Here is a 24,221-nt window from a genome sequence, read left to right as displayed (position 1 = left end):
ACTTAGTCCACAACAACCACCAATAACCCATTTGCAATAATTCTACATTAATCCTATCAATTAATTCTCCCCACATTCTCATCAACTAGATTCTACCACTCATATGCACATCAGGAGCAAGTTCTAGTGAATAATTAACCTACTAACCGAATGGCCTACTCCTGCATCTATTTTCTATGTTTCTATGTTACTAACCTGCACATCATTGGATTGCAAGAGCAAACCCACATAATCACTGGGGGATTGTACAAATGATAAACAAAGTCGCAGCCCCATGGTTACAATTGAACCCATGTCTCTGGTAATGTAAATCAGCGATTCTAATAATTTGCCGAGGATCGCCAGAAGTGCTCCGACCGCGGGGCTTGTGGACTTTAACTTGTGGACATGAAGCCGCGGTCTCCGGTAAGAAATGGCCGACTCGGGAGCTCCATGCCGTGGAATGTTTCCATTCCGTCCTGATACTGGAGTCGCCATCATCCCGATGCGAGGACTATAACATCGGGCCGTCGGCAGAGGCAGTGCTAAGGGTTCAAGGTTCCGACCACCACGGGTGAACAAAGGAGGAAGAAATTATCGTGTTTTGCATTTATTTTTACTTGTATGACTGGATGGTAACTCAAATATCACTGCACCTTAATTGGTGCATGCGACAATAAATGTGAACAAACTTAATAACTGTGCTGCAGTGCAGTTTGCAAGACCTTGGCAATGGCAGAAATGAAGAATCCCATAGGCTTTAGAGCCATCCAGATTTAACAAAAGTGGAAACGACCTTCACAGCACTTATTACTCTCGATTTCGAGCACTTACAATACTTTCTTCTGGTAATTTCAGTTGACCAATCTGCTTCACTTCTTTTTCATCTTCCAAACATTTGTTATGTTGTATTTTCACCCTCCGTTATCCTTTTGTTCCCACATCCCCTCTTCTTTAGATTCTAAACTGTGTATCTAAAAGGCTTATCCCACTTTCACGACCTAATTCACAACCTCTGCCGAGTTGGCCCTTAACCCATATTCGCAGCATGGTCGTCACGAGGTCGTAGAAGGTTGTAGGTAGGTCGTAGCAGGTCGTGATGCTAGTCGTAGGTACTCGTGGCATCAAGTAGGATGGGGCATTTTTCTAGCCTGATGAAAAATGTCCACGAGTAAAAAAGGTTGTGAATTAGGTCGTGAAAATGGAACAGGCCCTTAACGTAAAATTTAAAAGAAACTTGCTGGAAATAAAGTTTAAGGCAGCATCCACGAAAAGAGTAAAAGGTGCAGATCGGAAATACTTGCATTCACAATTTCCCAGTTCTGACACGTTGCTAAGAGAATGAAAATAGAGATAAATAGAAATCAAGGAATACAGGGGCATACTGGGTTACAGAGGATCTGACTTACATATATATATTTGACTGCACTCAATTTTTCCCATTTATTTTTAAAGAATTATTCAAGATAGGAATGAAATGCAACTTGTGCAGCACAGATGAATAGTGCTGAACTTCCTCTTTAGCATAACATGATTGGTTTAAAGTAGAAAATTAAAGCAATTAAGTATGAAAGCAGCCAAAGACTTTCTTTCATCTAGCATAAGCATGGTCTCGCTACCTCAACAATGATTACAATTCTAAGGAACAGAAAGGGCAGAGAAAGTGAAAGGTTCAGTACTTTTAAAACCAACTGTAAAAATAAAGCAGCTATTACGTGCTATCTGTGATATAGAAAAGTTACCTACTTTGTGGATGGAATATCAAATTCCAACTCAAATGTGTACCACTCAAGCCTCATGGCCAGTCATAATTTGTTTAATTCGTTGATTTTGTGTCAGTCATAATTCGTTTAATAGATTTAAGGCTCACCTTATGAAAATAAGAACAAAAGTGTGTGGTGAGGATCCCAGTGCCGATTGAAAAGCAGCAGAATTCATGTTTATAAATGATAGGAGCAGAATTAGGCCATTCGGCCCCTCAAAGCTACTCTGCCATTCAATTATGTCAGATTCATCTTTCCCTCAACCCCATTCTCCCCATTCTCCCCATAACCCCTGACACCTGTACCAATCAAGAATCTATCCTTGACTTAAAAATATCCATTACCTTGACTTGAAATTGCTTCCAGATGCATTGAAAAAGTGTAATAAAAGATGACGATCGAATGGCAAAGCAAAACTTTTGTATCAATGTGAGAGGACTTTTCCGAAAGAAAATTGCCAGACAGAACATACCTAGCCAAAGAGGAAAAGAATGCGCCAGGTTTTAACGGCTGCAAAAGATCGACATATGTTTTTTTGCCTGTACCTTAGGCATGACCATCTCTCAGTAACTCCTATCTATGACACCCTTGGATAATCCTGAGGTTATCCAGCCCCACTTTCATTTCCTTAACTTAAGGACCTGCCGCATAATAAGATATGGATAACACAAATGCCGAACTGAGAGAAAACAAGGAGTACCTCATGAAGGGGAGGCTCAACGACTTCAGGCAGTGCATTTTTATCTTGGGTTTGGGGAAATTGGTCATTTTTGACTTCCAGGAAGTATAAGTATAGGGAAAGTTCTCAGGAACTAAACCTGTGCGCAATCCAGGTATTCATCAAAGGTTGATGCCAGATTGGCTGTAGGATAAATTGTTAAGTGGGCAGTAGGGGGGCAAGAAAGAAGTTGGTTTCAAACATGATGTCTGGGTATACTCATGGAGAGGGAGAAAAACAACTAATATCATGGGCAGCCAGAAATGACTGATTCCAATATAGACCAAGAAAATGAGTTAGAGAGTATCACAAGGCTGCGATGTGCTCAGTTGGAAGATTAGGTGCTACTCTTCAAGCTTGTAATGGGCAACATTATAGAAAAACAGGCAGTCACAGAGAGAGAGGTCAGAGAGCCAATGGGAAGCTCAGGGCCATCTCTGCTAACTGAACACAAATGTTCTGCAACTAGTCTGCATTTAGTTTCTTCACAGTACAGAGGATCACATTGTGCCTGTAGAATGCAGTACATAGATTGGAAGTGCAAGTTAATTGCTTCTGCACCTAGAAAGACTATTTATGTCCTTTGACGTGAAAAAGGAAGAGATGAGAGAACAAATGTTTCGTCTCCTGCAATTGCAAAAGAAAGTTCCGTAGGACAGGGACTGCTTGGTAGGGGTAGAAAAGCAGATGGGAAAGGGAACGATCCCTTTGAAATGCAGAAAGAAGAGTAGATTTTGTTTCTGGAGGTGGCATCTTAATGCAGCTGATAAAAATCGCGAAGTATCATAATGCATTAAATATGGAAGCATTTTGTCTCTTTATTGGCACATTAACCTGCAATATCCAACCCTTCAAACTTCTTTACAAATTAAACAATTTATTCCCACAACAATGTTAGTCTCAACCCATCATAGAAATTCCCTTCATGCTATATATCCCCCGCTCACCTTCTCTGTAACTTGACCAGGTTTAAAGGAAAAGAAGTGATTTGAATGGCTCATTTAGAGACAAAGCGGCCCATAAGAAAGAACGGTATAGCAGAGCAGCCATGTTGAAGAGAAGTGCTTTGTTGAAGATAAATGCAGAAATCTTCTGCGGACAGGGTCATTGACAAATCCACACCTGCCTCCTGAAGAGCGTTTCTGATCAGGTGTTTGGAGAATCCTTCTGTCATCAGCTATGGAGGTCTTCCTTGGCCTGCCAGTCTCTTTGCGATTAATAAGCTCACCAGTGCTCTCTTTCTTCTTAATGATGTTCCAAACAGTTGATTTGGGTAAGCCTAAGGTTTGGCTGATGTCTCTAATAGTTTTATTCTTGTTTCTCAGTCTCATAATGGCTTCTTTCACTTTCATTGGCACAACGTTGGTCCTTATGTTGATAAACAGCAATAAACGTTTCCAAAGATGATAGAAAGACTGAGTGCTGAGAGCTCTCTCATACCTGCATTTAGGGGGGCAATTAAACACACCTGAGCAATTACAATCACCTGTGAAGCCATGTGTCCCAAACATTATGGTGCCCTGAAATGGGGGGGGGGGGGGGGGGGACTATGTATAAACACAGCTGTAATTTCTACAAGGTGAAACCAAAATGTATAAAAATGGTTTTTAATAAAATCTGACAATGTGCACTTTAAACACATGTGATTATTTTCTATTACATCTCATATTGTGGAGTACAGAAGCAAATAAATAAAAGATGGGTCTTTGTCCCAAACATTGTGGAGGGCACTGTATATCCCAAGAAGGGATATCCCTTCTAAACATTGACTCAGTTCAGGGTAGACACTTTATAAATGCTGTTTGTAAGGAAATCTTCAGACTCCTGAACACTATCTGGAATTTACACTGTCCCCATCATCTACAATCCTCTGGTCTTATTGAACGCATGAATCTCACTAATAAGGATCTCCCAATTAAATATCACCAATAAGGAATGCGTGGCCATAGGCCCTCCCCATTATCTTATCTAGTATTTGGGCCACTCCCAAACAAACGACAGGACTGAGCCCATTTGGAGTTACCACTGACAGGCCTATGCTACTGCCAGGAACCTGAACTTGCGAAAAATTGATTGCAATCTTATGTGATGCGTTTTTAGCATATTGTGCAAGCCTGACAAAAGCTACCAGCTCTGCCTCCAACTGGCAATGGCTGCGTGGGGTGACCACAGAAGGCTGTGGAGGCCAAGTCAGTGGATATTTTTTAAGGCAGAGATAGATAGATTTTTGATTAGTATGGATGTCAGAGGTTATGGGGAGAAGGCAAGAGAATGGGGTTCGGAAGGAGAAAGATCAGCCATGATTGAATGGCGGAGTAGACTTGATGGGCCGAATTGCCTAATTCACACCTACCACTTATAACCTTATGACCGACTGGAGGTAGGCCACAACATAGTCCCAGGTCCACCAATCCGTGGTAAGAAGATTCAAAAGGAACCATTAGGCTCTAATTGGGAAGGACCTTTCCAGGTACTACTGACCACACAAGCCACAGTTAATGTTCAGGGGAAGGAAGCCTGCATACACAGCTGCCACGGTTAAAAGGGCCACTCAAGACCAAATGTCGATAATAAAGGAGAACTGAATTTATTTTGGAACGATGGCAGCTTTCTTTATTGGATTGTGTTTAGTTTAGTTTAGCGGAAACAAACCCCTCGGCCCACCCAGTCCGCACCGAACAGCGATCCCCACACACTAACACTACCCTATACACATTAGGGACAATTTACATATACACCAAGCCAATTAACCTACAAACCTGTACGTCTTTGGAGTGTGGGAGGAAACCGAAGATCTCAGAGAAAACCCACGCGGTCACGGGGAGAACGTGCAAACTCCATGCAGACAGCACCCGTGGTCAGGATCGAACCCGCGTCTCTGGCAGTGCAAGCACTGGAAGGCAGCAACTCTACCGCTGCGCCACCGTGCCGCCCTGTATTCTAATCTTTTTAAAATTACCCACAAGCCAGTCCCCCAGCTATCATGTTATACCCAGAGAGTTGCCCGTTAACACCTTCATGCACAAATCCAACCCGTATGCCGAAGAAAATGGGGCAGCGCAGCGGTAGAGTTGCTGCTTTACAGCTGCAGAGACCCGGGTTCAATACTGACTAGGGGGTGCTGTCTGTGGGAAGTTTATACGTTCTACCTGTAACCGCTTGGGTTTTCTCCAGGTGCTCGAGTCTCCCAAACTCCAAAAACATACAGGTTTGTAGGTTAATTAGCATCAGTAAAAACTGTTGGTAGTGTAGCAAAGTACTAGTGTACAAGGTGATTGCAGGTCGGCACGGACTCAATGGGCCAAAAGGCCTGTTTCTCCAACGTCTAAAATAACCTTTCCAGCTGCTGGGTGTACGTATACGTCCCCGTTCACTCGAAGAGGGAACTTTCCTTAATGCCTATCCCCTTTCATGTTTCCAAAACAGCAGCCTAGTCTCTCAACCTAGTGGAGTGGGGTTCCAGGATGGCTGGAATCTTTGGAAACCTCCTTGGCTCACGGCTTCATCATGTTTAATTTTATCCTTTTTAAGTTTATGGGGTGTTTTAATAATTATTATGTATTGTTGCAAACAAGTGGTAGAAGCCCCGGCTAACATTAGATCCTAGCTGCTAGTTACTATTTCACTTATCACAAAAGCACTTCTTATAATTAGTAAAACTTAGCTTTAAGACTTACCCATCATAGATATTGGAGGCCATCTCTAAAACATAGAGACCATTAAAAATATCTAATGAAGATAAACAAGAAATGTTGGAGTAACTCAGTGGGTCAGGCAGCAGCACCTCTGGAGAATAAAAAAGATAACATTCTGGGTCGAGACCCTTCATCAATGTCTGCCTCGCCAACAGTCAGTCTTGTCCTTTTCTCTCTTTGTTTTTTTAAGTTTGTAGTTAAATGGTGTTTTAGTGTATCTTTAGTTTTGTATTATGTGGGGGTTGGGGGACCACCCTCGACTTAGATGGGACTTTCCTCGACGGAGATGGGACTTTTCCTTATCGTATCCCCATCTACACTGCAGCCTAACATCTCGGAGCTGGCAGTTCCTTTGCCAGGGATCGACCTCAGGATCTCCAACCGCAGGAGCCTGCGGACTTTAACATCGTGGAGATTGCGGTCCCTGGACAGGGACCAGCTTCGGGAGCTCCAAGCCACAGGAGTTTCGACCACCCCGATCACGGGAGCTTCAATTGCCCCAATGTGGGAGCTTCAATCGCCCCAACTGCAGATGGTTCGACTCCCCCGACCGCGGGAGAAATAGGAGGAAAGATAAGACCTTATTGCCTTCCATCACAGAGAGGAATGTGGAGAAGCCGCTAAGATGGATGTTTATGTTACATTTTTATGTGGTTGCGTGTTTTGTTGCTTTTTTGGTATGACTGAATGGCAAATCGAATTCCTCATATCATTTACATAATTGTTTGTTTTACAAACATAAACATCCATCAAAGCGTCTCCTCCACATTCCTCTCTGTGATGGAAGGCAATAAAGTCTTATCTTCTTTCCTCCTTTTTCTCCCGCGGTCGGGGGAGTCGAACCATCTGCTGTCGGGGCGATTGAAGCTCCCACAGCCGGCGTACAAAACTCCCACATTGGGGCGATTGAAGCTCCCGTGATCGGGGTGGTTGAAACTTAGCTAATAAAATCAATTACAATCAGACAGAGAGTCGGGGGGGGGGGGGGGGGGGGGGGGGGGGGGAAGAATACTAGAGGTATGCCTCTGCCCATCCCTCTCAAGAGTCTGCTAGTTATGTTCAATCTTTTAGTTGTAATTCCATATTCTTTTGTTTTGTTACATGATATATTCAGTTAAATTAAGATCTGCAAATATTTTAATGCTTTGCTCGGATGTCCTATAACCATTGTGCCTAAATACGAAGTTTTAAACACAACTACAGGACTTGGCCGATATTTAGAATAATTTCTAATTGCAACACATGAGTATGATTAGTGCAGGAACTGCAGATAGACAAAAATGTTGGAGGAACTCAGCAGGTGAGGCAACATCTATGGAGAGAAGGAATAGGCGACGTTTTGGGTCAAGACCCATCTTCAGACTAGTTAGGGGAAAGGGAAACGTGGGATATAGGCAATGATGTAGAGAGATAATGAACAATGAATGAAAGATACAATATGCAAAAAGTAACGATAATAAAGGAAACAGGCCATTGTTAGCTGTTTGTTGGGTGAAAACGAGAAGCTGGTGTGACTTGGGTGGGGGAGGGATAGAGTGAGAGGGTACGCAGGGGTTACTTGAAGTTAAATAAATCAATATTTATACCACTGGAACCCCCGTCCTCTAAAGAATGAGGACATCTGGGATGTCCTAGTATGGAACACCTGATATTAACCATATAACCATATTGTTCGCAGATGTGGCGTAGACGGAGGAATTAGGGGAACGGGATGGAGTCTTTGCAGGAGGCAGGGTGGGAAGAAGTAGTCTCGATAGCTGTGCGTATCAGTGGGTTTATAATAGATGCCAGTCGATAGTCTATCTCCTGTGACGGAGACGGTGAGATCAAGAAAGGGAAGGGAGATGGTCCAAGTGAATTTGTGTGCAGGATGGATATTGGCAGATGATGCACTTGTGCCATTAAGTTTGAAGCACAAGGTCAAATGCTAGAAACAATGAATTGCAGATACTTGTTATTACACAAGAGGACAAAGTGCTGGAGTAACTCAGCGGGTTAGACAGCATCTCTGGATAGGCAACATTTAGGGTCGTGGACTAAATTCTTCTGATTGATTGTAAGGGTGTGGGGGTGGGGGGGTGAGGAGAGAAGAAAGCAGGAAAAGAGAAGAGGCAGGACAAAACGTGACAGATAATAGGTCGACATAGGTGAGGGGAGGTTTAATAGGCAGCTGGTTGGAATGTGTGATGAGCGTTTGACGGCCCTGCGCCTGAACTCGCTAGAGTTTAGAAGGATGAGGGGGAGCTTATTGAAACTTACCGAATAGTGAAAGACCTGGATAGAGTGAATGTGGAGAAGATGTTTCCACTAGTGAGAGAGCATAGGAACGGAGGGCACAGCCTCAGAATCAAAGGACGCACCTTTAGAAAGATGAAAAGGAATTTCTTTAGTTAGAGAGTGGTGAATCTGTGGAATTCATTGCCACAGACTGCTGAGGAGATCAACATTGGGTATGTTTAACGCAGAGATTGACAAATTCTTGATTAGTACGGGTGTCGAGGGTTATGGGGAGAAGGCAGGAGAACGAGACTAAGAAGGACAGATATATTAGCCATGATTGAATGGCAGAGTAGACTCGATGGGTTGAATGGCCTAATTCTGGTCTTATGACATGAACATATGGAATAAAGGCCAGAGATAAGAAAGGACGGAAGGTGTGAGACGGGTTTGAAGAGTTGCAGATTGTAAAGCCAGAGGGAGGAAAGTGGTGGGGTGGGTGGTGAGTACAGGAGAGAAATAGATGGGTCCAGGTGAGGCGCAGGGCTGATGTTACCTAAAATTGGATTCATCAATGTTCATACCATTGGCTTGTAAGCTCCTCAAGCAAAATATGAGGTGTTCTTGCATGTGACAATGGAGGAGGCCCAGGGCAGAAAGGCCAGTGTGGGAATGGTTAAAATGGTTAGCAACCAGGGGATTCATTAGGCCTTGGTGGACAGAGCGCAAGTGTTCAGCAAAACTATCGCCGAGCCTATGCTTGGTCTCACAAATATACAGAAGACCACATCGGGAATGCTGGATACAGTAGATGAGGTTAGAGGAACTGCACGTGAACCTCGGTCTCACCTGATGGGCTGCTGGGGTCCCTGGATGGAGGCAAGGGAGGAGACAGGTGTTACATTGTCTGCAGTTACAGGGGAAAGTACCTGGGCAAGGGGTGGTTTGGGTGGGAAGCAATGAGTGAACAAAGGAGTTGTGGAGTGAGCAATCTCTGTGGAAGGCGGAAAGGGGTGGAGTTGGGAAGGTGCGACTAATGGTGGGATCACATTGGAGGTGACGAAAATGTCGGAGTATGATGTTTTGGATGCAGAGGCTTGTGGAGTGAAAGGACAGGACCAGGGAAGTTCTGTCCTTCTTCCATCTAGGGGTAGGGGTGGTTGAAAGGGAGTAAGAGCAGAACTACAGGATACAGAGGAGACAGGGTGAGGGTGCAAAAGGCAGGGTGGAGGAAGTGTAGTCCAGATAACTGTGGGAGTCAGTAGGTTAATAGATGACAGTCGATAATCTGTCTCCTGTGTGGAGCCAGAGATCAATTAAGGGGAGAGTTGAGGTCAAATGCTATGCGACGATAAATAATTATGGAAAATTCAAAGCACTCAGACCACATAAATGCTTACATAAGTAAAATAATAGATTCAGCAACTACACAGCCATTACTGCGGTATTGCATCAGAAGCTCCACACAGGGTTGGGTAGAAACATTTTGCAACTTTGCTGCAAACGTGCACCATAGACATTGATTCCAGCTGAACTATTTTCATACACTTCTTCCCAAATTAGTTATAGACAAGTCTTCTGTCCGATATGTACCCTACTGTCTCTGAACTCCATATAAATAGATCCTTTGTTAAATGTCCTTCAAGGAATTTTATTTTCTTCCATGACAACTTATTTCTTCTTCAAAACTGCCAACGGTCCTCCTCTCTCATACCGAATTTCCAGACTACCCATATCCAGGAATATTAGACCTGGCAAATAGTCATCATGGACATGGTGGGTCAAAGGACAAGTTGCAAATGTGTGTCTCGGTCAGATACAAGCAAAACTGAAAAATCCTGTTCAGCAAATTTTTTTAATTTTTATTACCAACTGCATTAGATCCAAGGACAAGTTTCATTGGCATGTACATTTGAGTTTTAACAGCTGCTGATTACTTTTATTGTAAATTTTATAAATAGACCAGCATAAACTCTTAAATTGCAACTTTACAAACTAACAACTTAAATCTACAGCCAGACAATTTGAAAGCTTTTTTTTTTTTAATTATAAAATTGAGACAAAACGTTTGAATTTTAATTTAATGCAGCGCATAATGTTACAGCACACACAAAGGGACAGGAGGAGGAGGGGGGTTGACAGGTTTAATTTTTTTTAACAAGGCTTCTGTAACCCACATTTCCGCTCCCGCAACACAATATTCAACCAAACTGCACATGCAGTTGTGTCGTTGCCGGCAGAAATTAAGTTAAAGTAAATAAAGTGAATAGAGGGCCCGTGGAGGCGTTTGTAAAATAGAACAAAGCTTACAAGACATTCTTGCCATAGAGGGAGTACAGAGAAGGTTAACCAGACTGATTCCTGGGATGGCAGGACTTTCATATGAAGAAAGACTGGATAGACTCGGCTTGTACACGCTAGAATTTAGAAGATTGAGGGGGGATCTTATAGAAACTTACAAATTTCTTAAGGGGTTGGACAGGCTAGATGCAGGAAGATTATTCCCGATGTTGGGGAAGTCCAGAACTAGGGGTCACAGTTTAAGGATAACAGGGAAGTCTTTTAGGACCGGGATGAGAAAATCATTTTTTACACAGTGGTGAATCTATGGAATTCTCTGCCACAGAAGGTAGTTGAGGTCAGTTCATTGGCTATATTTAAGAGGGAGTTAGATTTGGCCCTTGTGGCTAAAGGGATCAGGGGGTATGGAGAGAAGGCAGGGATGGGATACTGAGTTGGATGATCAGCCATGATCATATCGAATGGCGGTGCAGGCTACTCCTGCACCTATTTTCTATGTTTCTATGTTACCCGTGGAGCCGTTGTGTCCCCGTTGTGAGGCCAGGCAAGTGCACACGGGAAAAAAAATGGAGATCTGAAAATCGGCAAAGGCCCCAACTGCGCAGGCGTGGCTGACGGGTTCCTGTTGTAAAGCCAGAGATCCCCTTTGTGGCGCACACGGCAACCCTCCCCCAACTGTGCAGGCACGGCTGGCAAGTGGGAGCCAAAAATTGATGTCAATAACTTGTAAAATATGACATCAATCTGAGCGAAACTTGCTACTGCTCACTGCAGGGCAATGGTAAGGTGGGCCAACAATTGCAACTCCGTTTTGGTGGAGTTTCAGCAACAAACAATCATATATATATATATACACACAAACAAACAAGGATAGATAGATAGATAGATAGATAGATAGATAGATAGATAGATAGATCTTGCACTACCATCGATTTCCCCAGATTCTATCAATCACCTGAATATTGGGATCAAATTTACAATGACTAAATAAACTAGCAATCACACCATTTAAATATGGAAGGAAACCAGAACACCCAAAGGATAAACACAGGGCAAACATACAAACTCCACAGAGAAATCTCCAGAAGTCAGAATTGAACCCAGGTCTCTGTCACCGAGCTAGGCCATTGTAGTATCGTTATCTGGTTCCTTACAACACCACTGCTGTCTGCTAGGCCAGGTCCCAGACCTGAAGCTTTCTTCAGTCTGAAGAAGGGTCTCGACCCGAAACGTTACCTATTCCTTTGCTCCAGAGATGCTGTTTGACCTGCTGAGTTATTGCAGCTTTTTGTGTCTATCCCCCAAACCCTTAAACTCCCTAAATTCACTCCTACATGACACGTCACTCTGTCAAATCTAGGATTGCAGGAAGGGACCCAAGCTGCTGCTGCTCAGTGAAAAGAGCAGCACCTGACGGATATACAGATAAGGAGAGACACACTGTTCATTCCTCATTCTTACACCTATGTCCTCACTGGTAACTAAGCTATAAGATCGCAGTTCATATGGTGGGTTGCCATGGCACTTTACAATAAATAAAGGTAACTTGGTCTGTGTATATGGTTGTACGAGCTGAGATTACTTTGAGTTGGACAAGCTGAAAAAAGTTGCAGAAGAGCAGGTCTTTTAACAGAGACTAGCCAATTACTGAGGCCCGAAGATGGACACAAAACGCTGGAGTAACTCAGTGGGACAGGCAGCATTTCTGGATAGGAATGGGTGATGTGGTCTGAAGAAGGGTACTGAACAGAAACGTCACCCAGATTCCTATCCAGAGATGCTGACTATCTCGCTGACTATCCCGCTGAATTACCCCAGCATTTTGTGTCTATCTTTGCTGTAAACCAGCATCTGCAGTTCCTTCCCACAATTACTGAGGCCCCACTGTTAATGTGTTGAGGTGAGTTTCAGTTGGACAAATTTAAAGCAGTCAGCATCATTTAGTGACTGCTCCTTAGAGGATGTACAAAACAAAGTTAGATACAAGCAGAGCGACCGTGTGGAGAGTAAACTTGAGGCATTGGCTGGAGAGGGTTTGGTGTGGAGGATGACAGTGAGACAAGGTGCAGTCTGTGTTCATCTTAGCTAAACTTTCAGTGGTTTAGTGCAGTAATGATAGCAGTTAGGAGTTGCTCATCTTGAAACATGTGGGAAGTCAGAGGCATCAGTCCTGGCTTTGAGACAAAGTAGGGAAGAGTAAAGTCTGGCAGAGCGATTCATCATCAACTTCTCCGAGACCACCCATATTGAGGCAACAACGAAGAAAGCACACCTATACCTCTACTTCCTTAGAAGGCTGAGGAAGTTTGGCATGTCCCCTACAACTTTCACCAACTTCTGCAGATGCACCATAGAAAATATTTTATCAGGATGCATCACAGCTTGGTTTGGGAAGATCTCCATCCAAGAGCGTAAGAAATTGCAGTGAATTGTGGGCGCAGCCCAGACAGTCACACAAACCAACCTCCCTTCTATTGACTCCATTTATACCTCACGCTGTCCCGGCAAGGTCAGCAGCATAATCAAGGATGAGTCGCACCCTGGCCACTCCCTCTTCTCCCCTCTCCCATCAGGCAAAAGATATAGAAGTATGAAAACGCACACCTCCAGATTCAGGGACAGTTTCTTCCCAACAGTTTTCAGACAACTGAACCATCCTACCACAACCAGAGAGCAGCTCTGAACTATTAACTACCTCATTGGTGACCCAAGGACTATCCTTGATCGGACTTTACTGGCTTTAATTCGCACTAAACGCTATTCCCTTATCATGTGTCTATACACTGTAATTGGCTCGATTGTAATCATGTATTGTCTTTCCGCTGATTGGATAACACACAACAAAAGCTTTTCACTGTACCCCTTGACACGCAACAATAAACTAAACTGTAAATTGTAGTCATAGGAAACATGTTAGTTAGGGGTACAGACAAAAGACTTTGAAGCAGCATACAAGAGTGCAGGAGGCTGAGGGATGATCTTATAGAGGTGTATAAGATCACGTGGGGAATAAATAGGGTGAATACACAATTTTTTACCCAGAGTAGGGGAATTAGGAACCAGAGGACAGGGATTTAAGGTGAGATGGGAAAGATTTCATAGGAATCAGGGAGGGCAAATTTTTCACACAGTGGGTAGTGGGAATATGGAATGGGCTGCCAGAGGAAGTAGTTCTAGTTGGTACTATAACAACATTGGAAAGACATTTGGACAGGTACATGGATCGGAAAGGTTTAGAGGGATATGGGCCAAACGTGGACAGGTGGAACTAGTGTAAATTGGGCAAGTTGGACCAAAGGGCATGTTTTTTGTCCTTTGTGGGACCCTCTATATCGGGTCCTTTGCAGCCTAGTGTGTATTAAATGATTTCCAGGCAGTAAATTCAATGATGTGCAAACAAATGTGCGGCATAGCAGTGCAGCAGGAGAGCTGCTGTCTCACAATACCAGAGACCTGGATTTGATCCTGATTATTGGTGCTGTCTGTGCATTTATTGTACGTTCTACCATGTGCACCGGATTCCTCCCACATTACAAAAACATGCAGGTTTGTAGGTTAATTGGCTTTAGTGAAATTGTAAACTGTCTCTAGTGTGTAGGATAGTGCTGTCATATGGGGTGATCGCTGGTGGGCATGGACTCAGTGGGCTGTAGGGCCTGACCACGCTGTATCTCTAAAGTCAAAAGTAAAGTCGTGTAGGGATCAGAGAAAAATCTTTTTCCACACTTCACTGTAAAAAGCAAAATTGCCCCTAGGGTGTAGGAGACGAAAGTGGGATAAAATAGAACAAATTTAATGGTTGGCATGGACTCAGTGGGTGGAATGGCCCTTTTCCACGCTGTATCTCTAAAACTAAAAAGAACATGCCAAAAATTGAATTTGTTACAAATCATCCTCACTAATCTAAGGCTAGGAGGATCTAAATTCCACAAAGATTGAAAAGTTCTCTGTTCATTCTGATAAAGATCTTGTTAGAGACAAGATGAAGAATGGCTACAAATTTCTGGAAGACATCCGAATTGAGAAGGATTTTGCATAATCCATCTGAATTAACCGAGTTGAACATTTTTGCAAGGTAAACTAAAGGATCTCACAAGTAGTTGCTGCTGCTTCCAACACCTACCTGGGATTCGCCATGCAATTAAAGTCATCTCCATGGCATCTCTTTTAGAACCCAGTACTTCATGGATAGAGGAGATACAAGGATCTGCAAATGCAGGTTTATACAAAAACAGTATAGAGGAGGTACAAATTGTGAAGCCTGGATGTGGAAGGGGAAAAAGGGAGAAATAGTTGTGAATGTTGGTGGGGCACCTGGAAGAGAAGGGGAAGAAAGAAAGGTCAATATGGGAAGGGGACATAAAATGGTGAGCAACTGGGAGATCCAGTAGGCTTTGGCTGACCAAGTGTAGATGTTTGGCAAAACGATCGCCTAGTCCAGTCTTGGTCTCGCCGATGTGCAGGAGGCCACATCGGGAACACCAAATGCAGTAGATGAGGTTGGAGATGGTGCACGTGAACTAATATCTCACCTAGAAGGATCCCAGAAGTCTCTACCTAGATTTTCACCCATTTCTAGCTTCACCGGCTTCTCCACCCCCCCCCCCCCCCCCCCCCACCCGGTTTTCATCTCTGGCCTTTATCCAACTATCTGCCAATCAAAATCCCCCGTCACCCATTGAGTTACTCCAGCACTTTGTGACTTAATAGATGGAATGCACCTTATAATTCTAAGAGCTCACTGGCTTTTGAGAATCAGCCAAAAAGAAAGATACATGTTGAACACCGATTTTCTGGCACCCTCTGTTCCTGGATTATCTGTATTTCTGGACCAGTAGAGGGTTTACTGTTTTGTCTTTGAGAAAAAGTTAGGAGAGAAGATTGAGGGCATAGTTGATTCTTTCACGATGGAGGGACATGATCGGAAAGAGCGCTCGCCGCTCGCAATGTCATTTGTGGCACTCAGGGAATTTCAACTGAGCTCTCTTAATTATGGCTGGTTTCTAGGGTTGGGCGGATCATCAGTTGCCGGAAAATCGGTGTTCAACTGTAATAGGATAAGCCCTCTGTAATTAGTCCAACTGGATACCTGGATACCTGAATTTCATTGGCTCATTGGGAAAAAAAGGTAAACAGTAGTTTTCAGAACCAAGGATAACCGACCGCCGAGCTTCACAGCCGTGTATCTCGGGCTTCTTAAAAGTTGTCTCCACTTCTTCTCCTCACCCCGTCTCCCCCCTCTCCTTTTAAAGGACTTAAGTGACCTTTCCCATGCACTGTGCTTTCACCGTCTTATTTACAGCGCCAACCTTCTTGTTCATCGAGGGGTGTGTCTGTATCACATTGGAATTTCACTCAGACAGCGCTCCCCCCATTTGCCCTGTCCCCGCCTGCATAACTGGCTGGTGAAGGAAGCGATGTGTATGCGTGTTCCACTCTTACAGTCGCCGTTCCAGTCACTGGTTTTTCAGCGGCCTGCTACGACTTGAGTCACCGGCAGTCGACCTGAAAAATCAGCTAAGTGGGACAGGCCCATTAGGTGACTTTTTAGGCGACTGCCAGGGACTAGTTTTAATGGAATTCACCTTTGACACCTGGCGACAACCCATGACAGCAAAAATTGTCGCGACTGTTGCTGAAAATTTTTCAACATGTTGAAAGTTTTATGGCAGTCGCCCGTAGGCGTCCAAAAAAATCGCTTAAGTGGGACAGGCCCATTAAGATTTATCTTATTTCACTACGGATTGCATTCTCCATTTTGATCTGCAACACTGAATCTGGGGAAATAGTTTCATACATACATACACAGAATAGTATTAAGAACAAACTTGCATTTTCATAAGTCATAGGAGCAGAATTAGGCCATTCGGCCCATCAAGTCTATTCAGTCATCTTTCCCTCTCACCCGCCTGCCTTCTCCCCATAACCATTGACACCTTTACCAATCAAGAATCTGTCAATCTCACCTTTAAAAATACCCAATGACGGCCTCCATAGCACTATGTGGCGATGAATTTCATAGGCTCACCACCAAAGAATAGGATCTTTGCTCACCACCCTCTGATTAAAGAAATTCCGCTTTATCTCCTTTCTAAAAAGCACGTCCTATTGTCTCTGCTCTCTGGCCCGGACCTCTCCCACGAGTGGAAACGTTTTAAAGTAACAGTGAGCATGATTTTGTGTTTTCCAGTGACGACTCGACAGGTTTCGCAGCATGAGAGAACCGATTCTAGGTCTGCTCCATGAGCAGGCACGGATCACAAGATACTCCAACAGCGGAGCTACAAACATTTGTCGTTTCCTCTATTGCCAAAACAACGTTTTAAATACTAGTGGAGACGATAGAATACGAGGATATTGATCATTGAAAACCCCGTTACACAAAAGGTGGTATTTTCAAACAGCAAACAAAATTTACGATACCATTCGTCCTATCTAACCGTAAAGTTGGCTTGACTTGATCTGTACAAGTAGAAAAAGAGTGAACCAACTAAAAAGATCATGCATATAATTTTAGCAATGAATCAACAACCATAATAGATACTGCTGAGATTCAACATTCCTGTCGGTTTTCGGGGCCTCATTCGTGCATCCTCGGAAAATCTGTTTGTCATTCTCACACACTGTAGAAATGTTCAGCTGCAGGGAACTATTCCCACGCCAGTAACTCCCAAAAGAAGTTACACTGTTTCGCAGTAACTGAACTCGTTGCCAGAATCTGGCAGATCGTCCTGCGGGGCTGAGATGATCAGATTTGGGGGAGTGGCGTCCAACTCCAGACGATGCAGCTGTGGGAGGGCTGAACCTCTCTCCTTACCTTGAAGTTGCTGGAGTTGATCCATCCCGTTAGCTCATCCACGATGCCGTCCACTTGGCTTTTGTGATCGTGAACCACCTCGCTGGACCTTCTGGGGTCACTCAGGTAATCGACCAGCTCCTGGCCGACCTGCAGCCGCCCGCTGACATCCCTCTGCGCCACCTGCTGCAAGAAGTGCTCCAGGCCGCAGTCGGGCTCCATGCCGGGCCGGGTTACACCAGCGTCAGGCCAGGGGACAGACACTGTCTCCAGCAGCGTCCTGTTGACTGTTGTCCCGGCCTGGGCTTCTCCTTCTCCTCCTTCTCCGGGCCTCGCCCCTTCCTTCCCTTCCCTTCCCTTCAACCCTGCCCCTGCCCCTCCTCCTTCTGCAAAAGGGCTCCTTCGATTTGTTTTATTTTTTTTATAATCTTAAATCTCGCTCTGCCTTTCAAACTCTGGAATCCTCCCTTAAAGCGAGTTATAAATAAACCCCTCTGCCGGCCCCATCTCCGCTCTGGTGAACGACGTCCCCCGGCGTGCGCGGGCGTGCGGGCGTGCAGGCGCGAGCACGCAATTACACGCACACGCGGGCGGGCGCGAGCACGCAATTACACGCACACGCGGGCGGGCGCGAGCACGCAATTACACGCACACGCGGGCGGGCGCGAGCACGCAATTACACGCACACGCGGGCGGGCGCGAGCACGCAATTACACGCACACGCTGCCAGGGGTCGCATTGACGCCGCGCGGGCGCGCGTCCGAAATAAAGGGGGAGGGGAGGAGGGGGGGGAGACTCGCGACCGCGCAAAACCTGTGCAAAGGCATCGCTAGGTAGACACAAATGCTGGAGAAACTCCTCGGGTGCAGCAGCATCATCTATGGAGCGAAGGAAATGGGCAACGTTTCGGGTCCAAACCCAAACCCTAAAGTGTCGAGAAATAACAATAATAATGCTTTTCGTCAATAGTTTATAGGGTGATTTCACGAAAGGTCACTAGAGTGTAGATCCGCACCCACGTGACCGAAAATCTGAAGTGGAGTACATGCTAAACATCCGGTACATGTTAGTGAATGGGAAAACACGCACTTTCACACCCGTTAAAAACATCGAAAACGGCCAGTTTTTGAGCTGCAATTTACTGTGCCAGTCGGGGTGACCGTGAGGCACAGCTACCTAAATTTACAGTCCAAAAAAAAGATAGAAACTAAGGTAAATTCAAGAGGGAGCTGAAGATGCAAATCCAGCGGAAATGACCAGCAGACATTTGCCGTGGAGATTTAAAGATCCAAAATATCAGGAACTATCGCGTTTTGCTCGCTGCATTTCATCAAAAGTAAGGCATTATTGACTTTTTTATCTTTATTCATTTGTTATATTAAAAGTTTTAAAAGTGAAAAATCACTCAGTAAAATTGCAAAATCGCCCATGGTTCTCAGGTGGGTTTTAACATGCAAAATGAAAACGCTTCTGAAGCTACATTTACCATTTAAATAATCGTAAACTATCAATGCGTTTTGATTTTATTTGATTTTATTTGAACTTCAGATTTTCGGTCACGTGGGTGCGGATCTACGCTCCAGTGACCTTTCGTGAAATCACCCTATTCAGTGGCATTATATTATGTTGGTAGCTAATTATATTCATTTGCAATATACTTCAGGAAGTAGAAGTAAAATACTGCGGGTGTCAGCTGCACACAGTTTAGTCCAAAGATCCTACAGCAAGCTTGGTATAGAATCTTTGCTTTAGTCAGAGCAAGGATCCGAATGAAATCTTGCGCACCCGCCCATGTCAGGCTTTGTTGCCTTGGAAACCGTACACAGAAAGTAAATTCGGGATAGTTTTACTTGCTAAAGCCATTACTGCATATTTCAACATTTTGAAGGGATTGCTCACTGGCCGCTCTTCCAGCCCAGCCCAGCCCAGCCCGACACTCTTCTATGCAACGTTTTTCCATGTTACCACATGGGATGAAATACCTGTTCTTTCACCTCTTCTCGGAATTCAGAGACGCCTCGCAAGTGAGGTAGCAATTCATCCGGATTTCTGCCAAGCTGGTATACTGCCTTCGGTGTAGGAAGAAACTGCAGATGCTGGTTTAAAACCGAAGATATAGCAATGTTACAAAATTTTGAGATTTTAAAAATCAAGTCTGCAATTTATCCCATCAGATAAAGCATAAAAAGAAGTTTAATTTGACAACTAATTCACTTTCATATCTTCAGTATTAAAAAAGTTTGGGCCATTTTCATACTTTCATACTCGGAAATGAGCATCTTCCCTATTGCTTTTCCATTGACTTAACTCAAAAGCTGTGATCAAGAACAGTCAAAAGCCCATAACTTTCTTAAAAATTAAGAGAACTGAATGAAATTTTCAGTTATTATGGATTGAAGCATTCTGAAACAAATATGAAACAATCTTACTTGGATGACCTGAAATTAAAGCATATGATTAGTTAGTTACCCAATTGTAGCTAATTACAAAATTAAATTACTAGATCTAAACATCTATCCATTTCTTAAGAAAAAGTTAACATTTTTAAATAGCCTAAGTGTTCAAATACCATTCACACAAGAATTCACAATATAACATGATTTTTAAATCTCATGGTCATGAATTTATAGGCCAAATGGAAGGAATTTAGTGTTTAATTCCCATAAATTAATGGCCATTTTAATCATCTTGCGAGTGGGTTTTTGTGGAACGCGCTGGTTTGGAACGTTGCATTTGCAGTGAATTTAAACCTCATATCGGCAGAAAAAATACTGCCGGTTCGTATATTTACATAATAACACTTTCGCAACGTGAAATTTTGATTAAAGGCATCCTTAGAAGCAAGTTTAAATATAAAATAAACGGCTTTCCTTTACCTGTCCCATACATAAAATCCGTCCCCGTTGTCAGCGTTGACGGCTTTAGAAGATTATTTTTAATTTACTCCTGTTCGTAAAATATTCAGTGCAGTTTAAAATAAACTTAATAAAACGGCAGTCAAAGCGATTATTCTTTAGCAGCTAAACAGCCTGACAGAAATCGACTGGATTAGGCTGGAGAAACAAGGCATTTTAAACCCGCCCCCCTCTCAAAAGTGCCAAAGTCGCGCACACGGGTAACGACAGATCTGCAGCGCCGCTGAAGGTAAGTTTTGTAACATACCTAGAAGATAGACAAAAAAAAGTTGGAGTAACTCTGTGGGTCAGACAGCAGACCTGGAGAGAAGGAATAGGCAGCATTTACATAGATACATAGACAATAGGTGCTGGAGTAGGCCATTTGGCCCTTCGAGCCAGCACTGCCATTTATGGTGATCATTACTGATCATCTACAATCAGTGTCCTTATACTCCCAATTTGTCACACCACCCCGTGTAGCACCAGCAAACCTGCCTGTCAGAATGTTGGTCCCCCTCCAGTTAAAGTGTAACCCGTCCCTTTTGTACAGGTCACCCCTACCCCTGAAGAGATCCAGTGGTCTATAAATCTAAATCCCTGCACCAGCCCTTAGCAACACATTCAGATCCCCTATCTCCCTGTTCTTGCCCTGAACAGCACGATAATGGAAGCAATCCAGAGATAACCACCCTAGAAGTCCTGCTTTTTAGTCTTCTTCCGAACTCTCTAAACTCACATTGAAGAACCTCCTTCTATTTCTTCCCAATGTCATTTGTGCCTATATGCACAACCACTTACGGCTGCTCACCTTCCCTTTCGAGGATGTTCTGAAGTCAGTCCGGGACATCTTGGACCCTGGCATCAGGGAGGCAAGAGCCCATCCTCGAGTCTCGCCTGCTGCCACAGAATTTCCTGGGGGTGATAATGGAGACACCCACATTGGTCTCGCCGGTCGACTCTCATCGCTAGGATTGGAGCCACCGACCTGTCCGCTGCTCGGACTGGAAGCGTCGTCTGCCCGGACAGCTCCCATGAGGGCGTACCTGTTTGTGAGAGAAACTTCCACCGAAGACTCCTGAACCCGCTTCATCCTCTTTCTTTCCGTCCTGACCCGTCGCACCTTCTGCACTCTTGGAGTGACAAACTGACTGGAGGTCCTGTCCAGGAAGCTTTTGTCGTCCCTATCGTCATCGTCTATGTATCTATGTATTCCTTTTCTCCAGAGATGCTGTCTGACCTGCTGAGTTACTCCAACTTTTTGTGTCTATCTTCGGTACTGCCTTTGGTGTTCTTAAATATGGCCTTCAAGAGAAACAAATGCAAATTGATGCTTGGTGGAAAACCTATACTTAGTCTGTGGAGGTGGCCCTGAAACTTGTTCTTAACAAACTTATTACCAAGCTCAGGGAACTGGGTCTCTGTACATCCCATGGCAAATGTATTCTTGACTTCCTCATCAACAGAACACAATTGGTATGAATTGGCAACAACAACCAATAACCTAATATTCCTCAATAACCATCAGCACAGGGACACAGAGGCCACACGCACAGCCCCCTGCTCTATACCAATGACCGAGTAGCCTGTCACAATTCCAATTCATCTTTAAATTTGCTGCAATACCACTGTTGTTGGATGAATTACAGATAATGATGTGAAAGTATAGGAGGAAGATCGATTGTCAGATTGGATGGTGCCAAAACATCAGCCTTGCACTTAATGACATTGAAACAAAGGAACTGATTGTCAATTTTATAAAAGGAAGGCTCAGGAACCACAAACCTGTCTTCTTCGACGGGTCGGTGGTGGAGAGAGCCAACAACATCAAATTCCTGGGCATGCACATCTCTGGAGTTCTGTCATGGACCCAAACGCTACTTCCTTAGAAGATTGAGAAGATTTGGTATGTCGACAAATACACTCGAACATCTACGGATGTACAATAGAGAGCACATTGACAGGTTGCATCACGTTCAACAACTCGAATGTTCAGGAACAAAGGTGATTACAAAAGTAGAACACTGCTGCCCAGACCATCATGGGCGCTGACCTCCCCACCATCAAAAAGAAGCAGTAGGAGGTGATGTCTCAAAAAGGCAGCCAGCATCACCAAATATCCACACCACCTTGGCCATCCTCTTATTTCACTCCTACTATTGGAAAGAAAGTGTAGGAGTCTCAAAAATGTAACGTCCGCATTCAGGCTATTAAACGCTCCAACTAAATGCCACATACTCCAACTTCTTCCCAGGCTTTTAAATGCAACGTACTCCAATCAAACTCCAAACTATGAACTGCCTTGGTTGCAATACGGACATATGGCTTTATGTTTTGCACTAAATGGTTTCTTTTTAATATATTGAGCTTTTTTGTTAATTATATTTATTGAGTACTGTGTTTACAAACCTGTGTGCTGCTGCTAGTAAGTATTTCATTTTTCCATTTCAGTATATATGATAATAAAACACTTTTGAATCTGGAGTCGCCTGTCACTTTAATGCTACATTGCACATCCGACTTGACCTATCTGTTAGAGATAATATTGGACAGGAATTTGGTGATTGGAATTTATTGTTTGTGGGCAAAGGAATGTCCGGACAGTGGGATGTTTCTAAAAGTGTGATGGCAAGAGTTCAGGGCATGTTTGTCCCGGTTCGGGTGAAGGGAAAGGCAGGTAAGTCTTCTTCTTGCATATGGCGTGCACAGCCTAAAGTTGTAGATCAAGGGTAGACATCCAGGCCAGTTACTGCGTGGATGGCTTTGATGCCACCAGAGAAAAGCCTCAGTGAGCAGTCATTCACGATGTGTGGGACGGTCTGGTCTGGATGTCCAAAGTCGCAAGCAGGGCTGTCTGTCATCCCCCACTTATGCAGGTGATGGGCTGTTCTTGCATGGAGGGTGCGGATTCTGTTCGAGGTTAGCCATTGCTTGTGATGGATGTCAAAACCCGGTGGTTTCACTGTGGTGTCTGTGATGACCTCTCCTTTGTTGGTGTTGGCATCCTTCCAGGTTCTGCGCCACTCAGTCTTGGAGTCAAAGTCTTCCACGGATTTAACGGAAGACCAGAAGGGTTTGCGGGACTTCAGGCGCATGTTGGGCAGATTGTTCAAGTCAGGATGGATGGGAAGGTCAGGATTAGCCTCGATGGTGCACCAATCTTTCAACATCCTCTCCCTTCTGCGTATGTTGGGAGGGGCGAAATGAGAGGGGACGGGGAGCCACTGCAAAGGTGTTGACTTAAGCATCCCTGTGATGACCCGCATTGCAGAGTTAAGGACAGTGTCAACTCGTTTGGCGTGGCAGCTATTAGCCCAAGCTGTTGAGCAAAACCCGGCTGTTGGGTAGATTTGGGCTAAGCTTGCGGTACGGAGGATCCATTGTAGTGGAATTAGCCCCAAGTCCTGGAGAGAGTCTAAAGTCATCGCCACCCTCAAGCCGGGGAAATCTGCTGATGATCCAGCTAGTTACCAACCCATCTCCCTCTTGTGTATGTCCGACAAGCTGTTTGAGAGCCTCCTGCTTGCCAGGATTTCTCCATTGGTAGAACCAGTTCTGCCCAGAGAGCAAGCTGGCTTTAGACCTGGTAGAAGCTGTGTAGATCAAGTCCTTGACCTTACTACCTATATAGAGGCTGGCTTCCAACGTGCCATGTAAAACTTGCTTTCATCGATCCATCATCAACTTATGACACCATATAGAGACATGGTCTGTTGCTGAAAGCTTCCAAAATCTTGAAGTGCCAAACCACCATGCGTGCCCTCTCATCCATCCTCAGCAACCGTAGATTTAGGGTCTCGCTTGGGAACCAGACAAGCTTTGTCAGGACCCCAGGGCTCTGTCCTAGCTCCCCTACTC

General features: G+C 44.3%; 1 protein-coding gene across 25 annotated transcripts in view; it reads right to left on the bottom strand.

Annotated features, from left to right (window-relative positions):
- clasp2 (cytoplasmic linker associated protein 2) overlaps positions 1-17,976 on the bottom strand; it is a 322,540-nt gene extending 304,564 nt beyond the window's left edge. For 11 of the 25 annotated variants that reach the window (XM_055633772.1, XM_055633774.1, XM_055633776.1 and 8 more), the window contains exon 1: positions 17,491-17,975. In XM_055633772.1, the coding sequence (XP_055489747.1) occupies positions 17,491-17,691 (201 nt within the window). In that variant the 5' untranslated portion in view covers positions 17,692-17,975. Of the gene's footprint in view, positions 1-17,490 lie in introns of all 25 variants that reach the window. The other 14 variants (XM_055633767.1, XM_055633768.1, XM_055633769.1 and 11 more) reach the window with 2 other exon arrangements.
- Between the last annotated feature and the right edge of the window lie 6,245 nt (positions 17,977-24,221).

The sequence above is a fragment of the Leucoraja erinacea genome, chromosome 4 (genome assembly GCF_028641065.1).
Source record: "Leucoraja erinacea ecotype New England chromosome 4, Leri_hhj_1, whole genome shotgun sequence".
NCBI classification, from domain to species: Eukaryota; Metazoa; Chordata; class Chondrichthyes; order Rajiformes; family Rajidae; genus Leucoraja; species Leucoraja erinaceus.
Note: the sequence above shows the minus strand (reverse complement) of the source record. Positions and strands in the feature narration are given on the sequence as shown.